General features: G+C 36.6%; 1 protein-coding gene across 2 annotated transcripts in view; it reads right to left on the minus strand.

Moving 5' to 3' along the window:
• Positions 1-15072, minus strand: part of LOC133861951 (structural maintenance of chromosomes protein 6B-like) — a 29039-nt gene extending 13967 nt beyond the window's left edge. Inside the window, exons 1-8 of one of the 2 annotated variants that reach the window (XM_062297783.1) lie at positions 14701-15072; positions 14240-14345; positions 13358-13491; positions 8065-8120; positions 2825-2911; positions 2433-2753; positions 1773-1892; positions 1137-1271 (exon numbers count right to left, since the gene is read on the minus strand). In XM_062297783.1, coding sequence (XP_062153767.1) covers positions 1137-1271; positions 1773-1892; positions 2433-2753; positions 2825-2911; positions 8065-8120; positions 13358-13491; positions 14240-14345; positions 14701-14860 — 1119 coding nt within the window. In that variant the 5' untranslated portion in view covers positions 14861-15072. Of the gene's footprint in view, positions 1-1136; positions 1272-1772; positions 1893-2432; positions 2754-2824; positions 2917-8064; positions 8121-13357; positions 13492-14239; positions 14346-14700 lie in introns of those variants that run through there. The other variant, XM_062297784.1, reaches the window with a different exon arrangement.
• Between the last annotated feature and the right edge of the window lie 227 nt (positions 15073-15299).

Here is a 15299-nt window from a genome sequence, read left to right on the forward strand (position 1 = left end):
TTACATTTTTCTCCCATGAAGTAACACTTGTCACATTCAGCCACATTGAACTACCATTTTGGTATTCAAAAATTCTGTCGTTAAGGAATCTTGTTAAATCAGACGGAATATGCCTTTTTTAGACATTAAATCTAGTTAAAGGACGTAAATACCCTCAAATACAAAAATTAGAAAAACTAAAAAAACAAAAACAAAAATTTAAGAATTAAATAAAAAATTTTAAACTTTAAAAAAAAAAGAAAAAAAAAAGACGACGACAACAACAATAACAAGAAGGGGTAATTGTTGAACCACCCCTAGGTGTTTGAGGGTGGCTTGGCCACTGCCAAGTGTTGTTTTGTTTGAGGGTGGCTCAACCACACCTAATGACTTTCGGGGGTAGCCAATCCACCCCCAAGCAGTTTTTGGGAATGACTCGGCCACCCCATGACTTTTTGGGGCGGCTGATTCACCCCCTGGGCGATGGTGTGATCACCTCATGATATTTTTTTTTTGTAGCTTTTTTTGAACTTTTTATTTATTTTTAATTTTAAGGGCATTTATGTAAATTTAGTCCCTAAACTTAGGGTATTTTCGTCATTTTACATTTTTTTAACAATTTTGAGTAACAAATGGGAGTTTTTTGTAAAAAAATGGTAGTTCAATGCGGCTGAGTATGACAAGTGTTAGTTCATAGAGGCAACTTATAAATGAGTGGTAGTTCATTAGTTCATGAGGGAAAATGTGATTAACCCTAAAAATAAATTGATCCCAAAAGACACTTTACGATATATTATAATACACAATAGTCAAGTACCAACAGCCACAAATTTAAACATTCAACATTGGTTATACTGCTAATCTCATTTTTAGAGGTCGCTGTATGGCAACTTATGTTTATGTTTAACAATGAAATCAGGGTAAGTATTTTTTTTTATGTGGCATGTCATAATCACAGCAAGATTATGCCTAGGAAAATAAAATCACAAACAGAACAAAACAGGCATTACTTCATTAACAAAAAAAAAGAGAAGCATGCTTTCATTTCTTTAAATGATTATCACATACAATAGCCAGAAAACCCAGGATAAAGAAAACAGAACAAGAAAAGATAATAGGAGAAAAACTATTATCTATATCCAGGAGAATGGGAAAACCTGTGTATTTTTAACATTCTGCTCATGAATATCTTGAACTTGTTGTTCGAGAAATCTGACATGCTTCAACATCTTCTGGACATGGTTGGTCTTGCGGCCAAACTCTTCTTCTAGCTCAAGCTTCTCTTTAGTTGCCTAAGAAAATAATTTAAATTAACAAGAGACAATTTGAGAAATAAAAATAACTAAAGTACAAACTATTATAACCAAATTACAGATGAGGATATAAAATGACAACAAAGGCAAAAGGTCAAAGAAAAAAAAATATGGATGAGAGTGGAAGTCAAAAAATTAACATGCATCACACAAACATCTCTCAAGCAGGTAAAACTACGCGGGTTTTTTTTTTTTTTACAAGAAAACTAATTGGCAAAGTAATACCTACTTCCCATCTGCAATGGTTAAAAGTCTAAGAATTTCATTGTAAATACTGAATTCTCTTTGCATGCAAGTGTTTAGTACAACCATAGCGAGTAACACAAACATTTAATTGGCTTCAAGCATTCTTTCCTTTCTCTTTTTTTTGGGGTTTTTTTTTTCTTTCTTTTAGATATTATGATTTTACTAATATAATTTCATCGAGACAATAGTCATCTGGTTTTTATGAAAAGAATAGATATTGAAATTTGAACTTACCAAGGAAAGAGTCTGCTGCAATTCATCCTTCATTCTCCTCACTTCTGATGTCTTTTCCATCATGCTCGCGATTTGAGCTTTCTTCTTAGATATGCGTTCCCTCAGTTCCTCCACCACATTCTGTGAAAACAATATACCAGTATGCATAGAAAATGTCATAACAAAATTCACTTGATCAGTTTTTACACAAAATAAAAGGAAGCAGAACTTAAAGGATGACAAGTGAAGCTCCAAGGAAGATGGTGGAAGGATAATTTTTATATTGTACATCACACTGTGCGAAGCTTCATGAGAACCAACAAAGCCCTTATATCATTTTACTTCACAAATTTAAGCCCAGAATAAAGAGAGCCAACCTTCCACAATATCCTATTAAATGTTTAATCAAGTAAAGCTTAGCTGGTAAAATTTCGATTGCCATACCAAGATTTTAGATCAAATCATGCCTTCACTAGGAATAGGGGGTTTAAGGGATGGAAAGACTACCCCACAAGATATAGGCCAATTGAACAAGTGGCATTTCCAAATAATCACTATCTTTAACCAATCCTTGTAGGCAAGAGTGGTGAGAAAGTAACATGATATGCTAACCAGTGAGACAACTTCACATCCTATTAGAATTAGATAGAATTTTCAACTTTGCAAGAGTTCTTTACTTACTAGTTGCAAATCAATTTTCGCTTGGCAAGCTGGTATACGATCTTTCAGTATCCCAATCTTTGCACTTTGTTCCGCAAGTTGCTTATCTACATCATATACCCAAGACCAAGCAAGCTGCTTCTTCAACTGCTGTACCTTTTGAGATATTTCTTCCACGTGCTCCATGTTTTTAATTTTTCCTTGCAACTCATCAAGTTCCTTTTGCATGGGTTTTATTGATTCCTCCAACTCATGAACAAGTGCATTTGCAGACTTCAAATGTTCGTAAATGTTTTGTAAAAGATCATTCACTTGCTGAAGAAGTGTGGCCTTGAAAAAAAACTGAGTAACCAAGAGTCAGTATTGCATTCATAAAGTACTTCTCTAAAGATGCACAAAGCTGCAAAAATTACCTTAAATTTGTCCTTGGCATTCCCAGAATGCAAAAACTCTCTGCTTTTGTCTTGACTCATTATTACACATGGATTCTCAACATCAATCTGCACTGCAAAGCAGATCATCAATAAACATCCATGGAGAGAGTTTAAGCCCCAAAAAACACAAACTTCTACTTCCAGGAAAAGGAGAAACAAATTTTACAAGTATAACTTCAGTTACACTACCCTGTTGTCCTGACTGCATCAAGTTGATATTGAAAACAGTTTGAAACTAACACATGACAGCCTCACGCTGTCCCAAAAGGCCAATTTGCTAGACCTAAACATTTCAGATTCAAAGTTTGTTTACTTTTTTCTAAATTTGTAGGTAGGAATGTTTTAGGAATCTTCTTTATTTCTACAATTGGGCCAGCTTATTGGGTTATTTCCAATGGTGTATTTTCTTGAAAAGAGCTAGGCTTAACTTAGTTTGGATTAATAAAGCGTTCGGGTAAATTTGCATGGGTTACATTAAGTTAATTAAAACTTTGAGCTTTGTTATTTTAAGGTATATTATATTTGCCATTAGAGAGTCTAAGAAATTTCAAAAAGAGAAAAAAAAAAAAAAAAAAAAAAAAAAAAAAAAAAAAAAAAAAAAAAAGAAGAAGAAGAAGAAGAAGAAAAGAAAAAGAAAAAAAGTAGATAGAATATTATCTTCTTCAAAAATTTTAAAATTTTAGCCTATTAAGGCTTGTATGCAGGCCCCAATGCTTGTGGTTTTCAAGCCTTATATGCTACCAAGAAAGTGATAGAAAAATCCAATCTGCAACATAGAGCCTCTGATTCGAATATCTTCTAGTTCTCCACCAATTTTTAATAGTTGGAACTGAATCCCAAGTTACATCATTAACCAAACCAAAAATGTAAGGAATACACCAATCATCCATTATTATGTGCAACAAAATCACAGGAAAACTACTATAGTATCAAAAAATCACTAGGACAATAATTTCTGATAAATATCAATATGACCCAATTATTGTAGAAAGATGTTTGACTAAACACTAATATGTGATACAAAATGCTAGGACGTCCAAAGAATAGAAGGGAAAAAAGGAAAAAGTAACAATAAGTGGTGAAAGCGTTTGAAGACAATGAAATAAAGGATAGATATCACCAAAACTTTGATGTAGACTTCCAAAAACCAACAGACACAATGTTCCAGATCATAAAGACTTCCAAACTTCTAGACAACCACAGTTTGAAAAGGCAGACATAGAAGAAGAAGCAAAAGCCAATATAGGATGAATCAAGATATCTGGGGAAGAGGAGAATGAAGGGCTTTCATCACAATTTTTTATTTTTTTTACATCTCCCGAAATACATTTCCTTAACAAGGAACTCTATTGACATATTAACCCTATCCTAGCTAGCTGTCAGTTTCTTCCAGCTTCTGGTGATCCTATCTTATTTAATATCAAGATGACAGGAAACTTAGGCAGGATGCAGCCACTCCCCAAATCATAAGGACATTAGCACAGAAAAAAAAAATAAGGGAAAGTACACATAACCCCATCAAACTACCACTTAATTGTCAATATACCCCCCAAACTACCAATTGTGTCAATGTCCCCCCTTTTTTTTTTGATAAATAAATAGATTTATTGAAAGCGTAAGGTGCCCCTTAGTACACTGGAAGCATACAAAAGAAAACATCTAACTAGAAAAAGAAAAACGAACAAGAAAGTCAGAAAAGCTCATCGACATAGGTGACAAAAAGGCCACCGTCCACAGATACAGCGTATGAAAAAACGAAGCTAAAATATCCTCCATTGAATTCTCCTGATCTTCGAAACACCTAAGATTTCTTTCTTTCCAAACACACCAGAAAATGCAGATAGGCACCATCTTTAAAACCGCAGCACTTCTTGGTCTTCCAGACTTTCGTCAACAAGCAAATAAATCGATAACTCTTTTAGGCATAACCCAAGACATACCGAACCGAGTAAAAACGTGAGTCCACAGAGTGGAAGCCACATCACAGTGAAGAAGAAGGTGATCCATAGTTTCCCCATGTCTCTTACACAAGCAGCACCTATCCACAATGATGATACTCCTCTTCCTGAGATTATCCACCGTAAGTATCTTGTCAAGGGCTGCCGACCACGAAAAGAAAGCCGCCCTCGAGGGAGCCTGAGTACGCCACACACTCTTCCAAGGAAAGCAACTACCTTCAGAGCCATTCAAGGAGTTGAAGTAGGTCTTGACCTTGAACACACCTTTCTCCTATCTGCACTATCTCTATTCACTGTGGCTGAATGAAGCACCTGAAAAAAGGAGGCAAAGACACCCACTTCCCAATCATGCGCATCTCTAATAAAGCTCACGTTCCACTAAATATAACCGCCCAAAATTTCCATATTATCCGCTACGGAGGCATCCTGCACCCGAGCGATACCAAAAAGAACAGGAAAAACTTCCTTTAAAATCATATCCCCGCACCACAGATCATGCCAAAATTTTGTTCTACCCCCATCCCCCACCTCAAATCTAATAAAACTAGAGAAGGTCTACCACCCTTTCCTAATATTCTTCCACAAACCCACCCCAAAGGCACCAACAGGCTCACGTGAGCACCACCCACCCCACAAACTGCCATACTTGGAATCCACCGCAACTCTCCACCAAGCATCTCTCTCTATACCAAACCGCCACAACCATTTGCCTAACAAAGCGCGGTTGAACTTCAACAGATTCCGAAATCCCAACCCCCCTTCTGAAATTGGGGTACAAACCTTAGACCAACTCACCAGGTGATATTTAAACTCTTCACCCATCCCACCCCATAGAAAATCTCGTTTCAACTTCTCAATGCGAGAAGCAACACTCCTTGGGATAGAAAACAGAGACAAAAAATAAGTAGGCACATTGGCAAGAGTACTCTTAATAAGAGTGACCCTACCACCTTTGGAAAGGTATAACATTTTCCAACTAGCCAGTCGATGCTCAATCTTCTCGATAACCCCATTCCAAATAAGAGTGGACTTATAGGAAGCCCCCAAAGGAAGGCCAAGATACTTCGCCGGCAAAGATGCAATCCCACACCCTAGAATGTCGGCTAACCTTGACACTTGATCAACATTCCCCACTGGAATTAAGTTTGACTTAGCCAAATTAACCTTCAAACCTGAAGCAGCTTCAAATAGAAGGAAGAGCCCCCGCAAATGACGCAACTGAGAAGAATGAGCACTACAAAAAATCAGAGTCTCATCGGCAAAAAGAAGATGCAAAAAAGCGGTATTACCAACTTTGAAATCTTCCAACAAGCCCCCATTAACTGCAGCAGAAATCATACGGCTTAAAGCCTCCATCACAAAAACAAATAAAATGGGTGATAGAGGATCCCCTTGTCTCAAACCTCGGGAGCTACTGAAGAACCCATGAGGAGAGCCGTTAACTAACACCGAAAACTGCATAGAAGTAATACAATGAGCAATCCAGGAACACCATTTCTCCCCAAAACCACACCGTCTCAGCATATACAATAGAAAATTTCAATTTACATGATCATATGCTTTCTCCGAATCCATTTTACACATAACACCTGGCTCTCCCGATCTTAATCTACTATCTAGACATTCATTAGCAATAAGGATCGGATCAAGGATCTGCCTCCCTTTGATGAAGGCACTCTGAGATTTGGAAATGACCTTCTCCAACACCGACTTTAATCTATTAGCTAGAACTTTAGCAATAATCTTGTAAATGCTACCCACAAGACTAATAGGCCGAAAATCTTTTAGGGAAATGGCACCAGGAGCCTTAGGAATAAGCGAAATGAACGAAACATTCAGGCTCTTCTCAAACCAACCTCTGGCATGAAAGTCATGAAAAACCTTCATAATGTCCCAGCTCAATACATCCCAACAAGTTTGGAAAAACGCCATAGAGAAACCATCAGGACCTGGTGCCTTGTCACCATTCATAGCTAACACTACCTTCCTCACCTCTTCCTCTTCGAAAGCTCTCTCCAACCATCTGGCTTCAGACTCCAGAATAGAATCAAAGGATAACCCATCCACCTTAGGCCTCCACTGAAACGGTTTAGAGAATAGTTTTTTATAGAACTTGACCACATGCTCACCTATCTCAGACTGATTGGAAGAAAGAGTATCTCCAATCAATAAAGAATCTATAGAGTTGTACCTTAAACTACCAAAAAATGTCAATGTCCCCCCTAAGACCAACAAAAAGACAAAAATGACCTTAATTTTATTTGAATAAGACAAAAATGTCCTCATAAATTCAAAAAATTAAAACTAAAACTAAAAAATTAAAACCTAAAAAAAAATTAAAAAAAAAAAATGAAAAAGGAACAATTTTTTTTAATTAAAAAAAGCAAACAAAAAATAACCGAAATTTATTTATTTTTTAAATAAAAAAATAAAACAAATTAAAAAAAAATAAAAAAAAAACCAATTTTTATTAAATTAAAAAACGAAAAAGAACTATTTTTTTAAAAGAAAAAAAAAACGAAAAATAACAGAAATTTTTTTTTTTTTTTTTTTAAAAAAAAAAAAACCAGTTTTTATTAAAATAAAAAAACGAAAAAGAACAATTTTTTAAAAAAAAAAAGAAAAAAAAACTGAAAATTATTATTATTTTTTAAATAAAAAATAAAAAACAGTTTTAAATTTTTATTATTTTTTGGAAGAAATTTTTGTTATTTTATATTTTTTTTAATAATTTTATTTTAATAATTTTATGAATGGCATTTTTGTCATTAGGGTAACATTGACATTTTTTGGTAGTTTAGGGGGGGACATTGATACAATTGGTAGTTTGGGGGGTACATTGACAATGAGGTGATAGTTTGAGGGGATTATGTGTACTTTTCCCAAAAAAAATTACCATATCATCAAAAAATAAGTAAGAGACTATGAATAATTCAACAATAGAAGCAGGTTCAAAGTAAATGTTGCAAATACTATAAGTTACATAATCCTGTGAAGGAAGAGTAATGTTTTTACCTGAAAAATTGGGTCAGGTGCATTATGTATTACTAATTATTGTGTTACCAATTAAGCCTATCAGGACTAGCAAGCCTCATGCATAAACTCCTGGGAAGCTAGGACACAGAACATCAATACCAAGCATAAAGTTCTTAAGTAATTATCAACTAAGGCTGATTTAGATACCTAGTAAGCCCCATAATGTGAACAAAACCCAAAAAAGATATGTAAATTATTTTTCTGAGTAATAGGAAAAATGCTCACATTAAAATGTTCTACTAGCTCACGAATGTCGTCTTTCCGGCTAGCAACCTTCCTTCCTGTCAAATCCATCAGATGGAGAACATAATCAAGTGAATACCACAAAGATGGAGAACATAATAAAGCGAATACCACAACCTCATCTACCAATTATTTTATAAAACAGATTATTAGAAATATATATTATACATATGTCATCAGAAAGAATCGAATATGAAAATAACCAAAACAATTTAATTGTTAAGAAAACATTACATGCTTCAATGCACATACAAAAAAAAAAATTATAAGTAATCAAAATATCATTAAAAAGCGAAAAGCGCAACCCAAGTACACAGGAAATATAAAAGAAACACCTAGCTAGAAGGAGAAAAAAAGAACAAGAAAATCAAGAAAACTAAGCAAATTAGGAAAGACAATCTCATTTATCCAAAGGTAACGAGTATTGAAGAATACAGACTTGAGCTCTGCCACCGTCTTCTCATGGTCCTTGAAACTTCTATTATTTCTTTCCCTCCAAACACACCACAAAAAGCAAGAAAGCATCATCTTACACACAGTTGCACTCTGAGTGCTACGTGCTACCAAATTACCCCCTCGCCCCCCCCAAAACAAGCAAACAAGCGATAGGCCCAACACAATTGAATATTCCATAAGGAACCAAAAACCTCACAATGGAGAAGAATATGATCCACAAACTCCCTGTTATCCATGATAAGGATCTTCCTTGGGACGGCTGACCAAGTAAATAAAACCGCTCTTAAAGGAGTGTTTATCTTCCAAAGGAAGGGAGAGCCAACATTCCGAACAAGGGCACTATAGACGAATCTAACATCGATCAACCCTCTTTTGGAGGGGGCCCAACAAAGCCCGTCTTCATCTCCCCGTCTCACTGTAATGGAGTACAACAAAATGAAAAACGAAGCAAAGTCATCCACCTTCCAATCATGAACCACTCTAATAAAGCTTATGTTCCACTGATGGGAGCCACTAAAAAGCTCAAATGAACCGCTACAGATGCATTCTTCACGCAAGCAATACTATATAAATCCTAAAAAAACTTCCTTTAGGACCTTATCCTCACATCACAAGTCATACCAGAATCTATTCTTAGAATCATCTCCCACCTCAAATCTGGTATGATTAGAACACATCCCCCAAACCCTCTTGATACTTTTCCATAAACCCACCCCAAACAACAAAAACTTATTAATATGCAAGTATACTACATTAGAACATAAACAATAATCCTTTTTGTTATAAACTTAACACTTGATTCCATAATTGGTTTATTGAACACATAAATTCCAAAAAGAACAAAAAGCTAATAGCTAAAATTGTTTTATATTTAATGAAGTCAATTAATAAGTGGTCTACAAGATCCCCCACCTTCTATTACAAGTGATGACAATTTTTATAATTATACTACAAAATTTTTTTTAAAAAAAAATTATAAAATAGCAACACCCACACTGTCATAATGGTATTCAAAGATAAAAAAATTTGAAGTCTTAATATCTGTCAAAACCAAAGCAAGGTAAAAGGAAACTGCCAATAAGCCAATAGACATTCTATGCCTGCAAGTGTTCAATGAACCCTATGATGCAGGACAACGAGTAATTGGGAAGAAAGTATGAAAAGAACGCAAAAAAGAAAAAGAAGTTGAGAAGAGAAGAGAAAAGAAACAAGAGCAGCAAGAGAGAAGGAGAAGTACCGAAAAGAAGAGAAAAGAGGGAGACGACAAATAGTCATTCAATTTTTTTCTAATTCATCTAAGCTGTTGAATACAATAGAAAATTAGGTTTAAATAGACAAGGAATCAAACCCTACCCTAATCCTAATTGGGCTAATGACCCGTTAAAATAACATAAAGTCCAAAATAAAAATACTAGAACCAGTCTGAAAAATAAACAATAAAGTAATAAAAGCCCAATAATAATCCACTCAATCAACCAACCAAAAGGTCATGGGCTGGTGCGATCTATGGCTTGTGCCTGGTGTTCCCATGAACTCTCTCGGGGTGGGAAGGACTCAACCTCGTCAAGTGTAGCTCCTAGTAGATCTGGTAGTACTCCAATATATCATGATCAATAGCTGCAGCGTGTCCTCGGGGATCCATGTACAGTCTATGTCTGGTCGGCAAAAATAACCTGCTCATCTAAAAGAACATTAATATTTTCTTTATGTGCTGGTGAGAAGGACTGTTGTACAAGATCATGTACATGGTGGGTGTTGGGTAAAGGAGGAGGTTCCTCAAAAGGATCTCTGGAAGAATGGTGCGACCTATAGAAGCAACTAGTTCCCCTACATTAAATGTGGAAATAATAACAGGATCCGTCGGAACATCAATGACAAACGCATTTAGTCTGGCCCATTGCAACACTTTGAAAGGCCCGACACTATGAGCTTGCAACTATCGAACAAATCCAAGTGGAAACCAATCGAATCTAATCTGGACCATGATATCATTTTCTATTTTGAATTCATTGAGATGTTTTCAATTTTATGTTTGGTAGCCTCATTATGCAAATCATTACCATGTCATGCAAATGCGTTGGCTGACTTAGAAACTCTAGCATGTAGGGGCACAGGAAAATGAATAGAAATCTCTTAGAATTATAACAATGCACAACTTCAAATGGACTCACGCCTATAGACCTATTGACAGGATCAACTTCAAGACCATTCTCCGGTTGACCTTTGTAAATGAAGTAGCTCGAATGCAACCTAGATGGTTAGGATTGCATAAAGCAATCATCATCTAGGTCCTCCAACTGCAGCACATCTCATCTTCTACTCATCCAAATGTGCTACAAAGTCAGTGACAAGTTTATTTCCTTGCCTCAAATTATTCCATTGGTCCAAAAGGTTACCTCAATATGACTGGGGTAAGTATTCTCTTCAAATTTAAGTTTCATCTCAACCCAAACAAAGATACTAGCCTCATTCCTCCTACTGGGAGTTCCTCGATATTCTCCCAAAAAAGTAGGGCACTATAACTAAGTTTCATCTTAGCAAATCGAACCCTCCTATTTTCTAATTTTCTAACAAATTGTACCACTCAAAGAAGTGGTCCATGTCACTACCCACTTGGTGAAAGCCCATGGGTCAAGACGACCATCAAAAGTAGGGGCTTCCACTTTAATGTGTCCCATGATTCTTTCATCAAAGTCAACATAATGTTGGTGACCTTGATTTTGATGATGGAAACCATGTCTTGTACCACCGCCTTGACCGTGAAGGACACGCCTGTGATGGCCTCCATTATGGGAGGTCTCACCCTCAAAGAGGCCTTTTGTCTGGTTTTGGGAGGTTCTCATTTGGTCTTGCTTGGATGGTCTTCAATTGGCCTTGCAATTGCTTGCTAAAAGTGTCGAATTGGGTGGGGTCCATGACAGATTGAGAAGTAGAACTAGGCAATAGACGACCACTATGCAAATGCATACATCAATTGTCTATGAATGCAACTAAGACAGCAAAAACTTTGCAACTAAACCCACATTGACTGAATTCAGTGGATACTGTGCGGATGGGATTGTTGCTGTTAGGAACACATGTGCCAATGCTCTCTGGGCTTTATCTTCTATGTTGCCCCGCTGACCAAAGGAACAAAACAAAAGGCTTGCTTTGTTCTTTCTAAGCCACAAAATAAACATTCTTTCTAAATTTTTTATCTCGACCTCAGAACAAGGCTCTCTCTTCCAAAGGATATAAACAGCAAACACAAGGAGCTCAGGTGGCACGGCGTAGGCGAGGTTCAGGTGAAACTCATGGCTGGCTAGCGCAGTGCTTTCTGGGTGATGGGTTGACGGCAAATAAGGCCAACAGGGGCGGCATGGTGGTTCTATGTCATCATGGCAGTCTGGCAGTGGACTAGCGGATAGAAGGCCGTGAAATGACTGTTGGGGCTCAATGGTGGATTTGTTTGTGGGTGGCGGTAGCATAGTGGTGGTTTTGGGCCTTGGGTGGCAGTGGCGGCAAGTTCTGTGGATGGAAGTGGGCCTGGGGTACCGGGTGCTTGAGCGGCACAAGCCGTGGAGCTATGGTACGGTGCTGGGTTTGGGTTTTGATTGGCAGCGGCATGGTGGTCCTGTGGGTCTTTGGCGGTAGGGGTTGGGATTTCTCTAGATGTGTTTCTTTTGTTTTGGTTTTTTTTTTTTTTTTTAATGGCAGTGATTGATTGTGTTTGGGGGTGTTTGGGTGGTTGGGTATTTTGGTGTCTGTTGGTAATGGTTGATTGGGAAATATGGACTTTGTGGTGAAGATGCTTGAAAGCAGGGCGCTGGTGGCACACGGTTAAGGGTCATTCGGTTGTTGTGGAAAACAACTGAACCAGTCTTCGATACCAAATTGATGCGGGACAACAAGCAATTGAGAAGAAAGTATGAAAAAGGAAGCAAAAGAGTAACAGAAGAAGCTGAGAAGAGAAGCGAAAAGAAACAAGAGCAGCAAGAGAGAAGAAGGAGAACTACCGGAGAGAAGAAACTAAGGGTGAAAAAAGAAAAGAGGGAGACGACAAACAGTCATTCAATTTTTCTAATTCATCATAAGCTATTGAATACAATAGAAAATTAGGTTTGAATAGACTGGGAATTAAACCCTACCCTAACCCTAACCGTCTTTGGGCTAATGGCCCATTAAAATAACACTAAGTCTAAAATAAAAATACTACAACCAATCCGAAAAAGTAAAATGCAAACTAATAAAATCCCAATAATAATCCAGCCCCTAATCACCCAACCACAAGGTAATGGGCTAGTGTGATCTGTAGCTCGTGTCTGGTATCCCCATCACCCTATCTATTAGCAACAGGGAACATACAAAGTTACTAGCTAATAGAAAAGCAAAATCAAAACCAATGCAAGCCACACTGATGCAACTCTCATGAACCACATTCAATAGTTTCCCTTTCGAGTAGGTCTCCAAAGGCCCCATAGTGCAATTTTACGCAGGTCTGAGAAACCCTAAATTCAAATAAACAAATAAAAAAAAAAGTCTATTTAGAAAATAAACCAAAAATTTCGAAATATTACTCTACCCCTTTCAACGAAAGGCTAACACTGGCACAACTGTGTTACAACCAAGGGCTTTATCATTGAATATAATCTACTTAAACCAGACCATCAAAGCTGATTATCGTACCAATTAAGGATTCAATTTATCACAAAGGTTCTCATTTGTTAAGAATTATATTAAAATTTCAACCAAACATATCTCACAAAAAATTAACTTCCATTTTATGAAGTAAAAGTATTTAGATAACGTAGAAAACATAGCATGAGCAAATGAAATAAACCTTGGTGATCCTTTAAAACAATGGAGCTGGTAGACACAGAAATTCTGCGTTCTAAAATTATGACATCACCATATATTTCTGGCTTAAAAGCATCCTCGCCTTCATTTTTTATTTCCACATAAACAAGAGCGTAACTGCAAAAGAACAATGGCAGATAAACTAAGAAACTTGATAAAATCATATAGCTTCAATGTGGTTTACTTGAGGCCACCACCATTAATAATAGATAGCTAGAGCCCAAGCAATATTGTCAATACTTGTTATGGCTCATATGAAAACCAACACATCATAGATCCATTTGCCATTTTTTACTCTAAAGGCTCTCTTTTGCCTTCTTTTTCAGACTTTTAGCATCTTCAAAAACAAATGATTACTATCTTTATGGTTGCACACACAATTTAATCCCCTTTTACATGAAAGCAAAACCTAATTGACCATTGAATATCCAAACGTTTTAGACTTTTTAGTCCACGTGTATTTTATACAACAATGTGAGTTTGTGGGTGTTGTATACAAAAGCTCTACATTTGGCCAACTTTTTACCCATATTTCTTCATAATAATATGTCATAATCCCAGTTGAAAAGTTTTTAAACCTAATAGACTCAACAGAAGTTTTCCAATGAAACAAAAATAAGTAAAACATTTATCACATTCTCCATTTCCACAACACGTTGGTTTTCATAGGATTGACTTAAACTTCGAACAAGTGAAGTACATATGGCAATTTATCTTGCAGATCCACAACCCCACCCCCCCCCCCCCCCCCCCCCCCCCAAAAAAAAAAAAAAAACTAAAACTAAACCAAACAACCAACCACCAAAAAAGAGCCAAAAATTAATATGGAAAGGGAAAAAAAAAAACAAATGTGAAGCTCACAAACCTGCAGCCAGTTTTTATAAAATCCTTCAAGGAACTTGCTCTCTGGGTCCCTTTGGCTCGGCACCCAAATGCAACACATAAAGCAGTCAGAATAGCACTCTTACCACCTGTAAACGCCAAAACCAATTAACCAAACAACATTTTCACACATAGCTTAGTCCAAAAATGACCCAAAACTTACACAATATTCATAACCCCACTCTGAATAATACATAATCATATCTGTGCACCCATACACCGAGAACACTAATAAACATTAAAATTAAAGACCAAATAATAAATAAGTAATCATTGAAAAACAAGTAAAACTCACCCACAAAATTCATTCTTATTTCACATAAAATTCATACCCCCCAATTCAAAACCGAAGAAAATATATAATAAAGAATGATTTGTTGATTTGTTGCATTTCGCATTTAGTGCGCAATTGACACAAGCATATGGAGAGAGGGAGGCCCTTACTTCCATTTTGGCCAGTGATGAAATTGACCCACTCCCCGAGCTCGATCTGAAGGTTATCGTGGCACATGAAGTTTTCCAATCGGATCCTCTTTATGATACCCGCGTTAGAACGCCGATGAAGGGTAGATATGGGGTCGGGGAAAACCCTAGAATCGCCCATGACTGACTTAGACCTAGGGTTTTCTAAATTTCTATACGAATCCTCTGTGAGAGACAGATACAGAGGGAGAGAGACGATTGAGTTTGGGTGTTCAGTACACGGTAAAAGTAGGAGCGTGTGTAATGTGTATGGCGGGAAGAGGGATTTGCTGAGTGCGAGTGAGGGGTACGAGTGCTACAGTAGGAGCTAGTCAAGGCTTCTTCTTTTTTTTCATTTTTTTCCGGGTTTTTTTTTTTTCCAGAACAATACATAATAAAGGAAAAAGGGAAGCCCGGATAAAATTATTTATATATGAAAAAATTACATATAGCTCCTAAAACCATCACTTAATTGTTAATTTCTCTATAAAATACAAATTTAGATCGATTCTCTCCATTTTTAATGGAAAAGATCCTGTTCCACAAACTACCAATCGTGTAAAAATACCTTCTAAGACCAA

The sequence above is a fragment of the Alnus glutinosa genome, chromosome 2 (genome assembly GCF_958979055.1).
Source record: "Alnus glutinosa chromosome 2, dhAlnGlut1.1, whole genome shotgun sequence".
Lineage (NCBI taxonomy): Eukaryota > Viridiplantae > Streptophyta > Magnoliopsida > Fagales > Betulaceae > Alnus > Alnus glutinosa.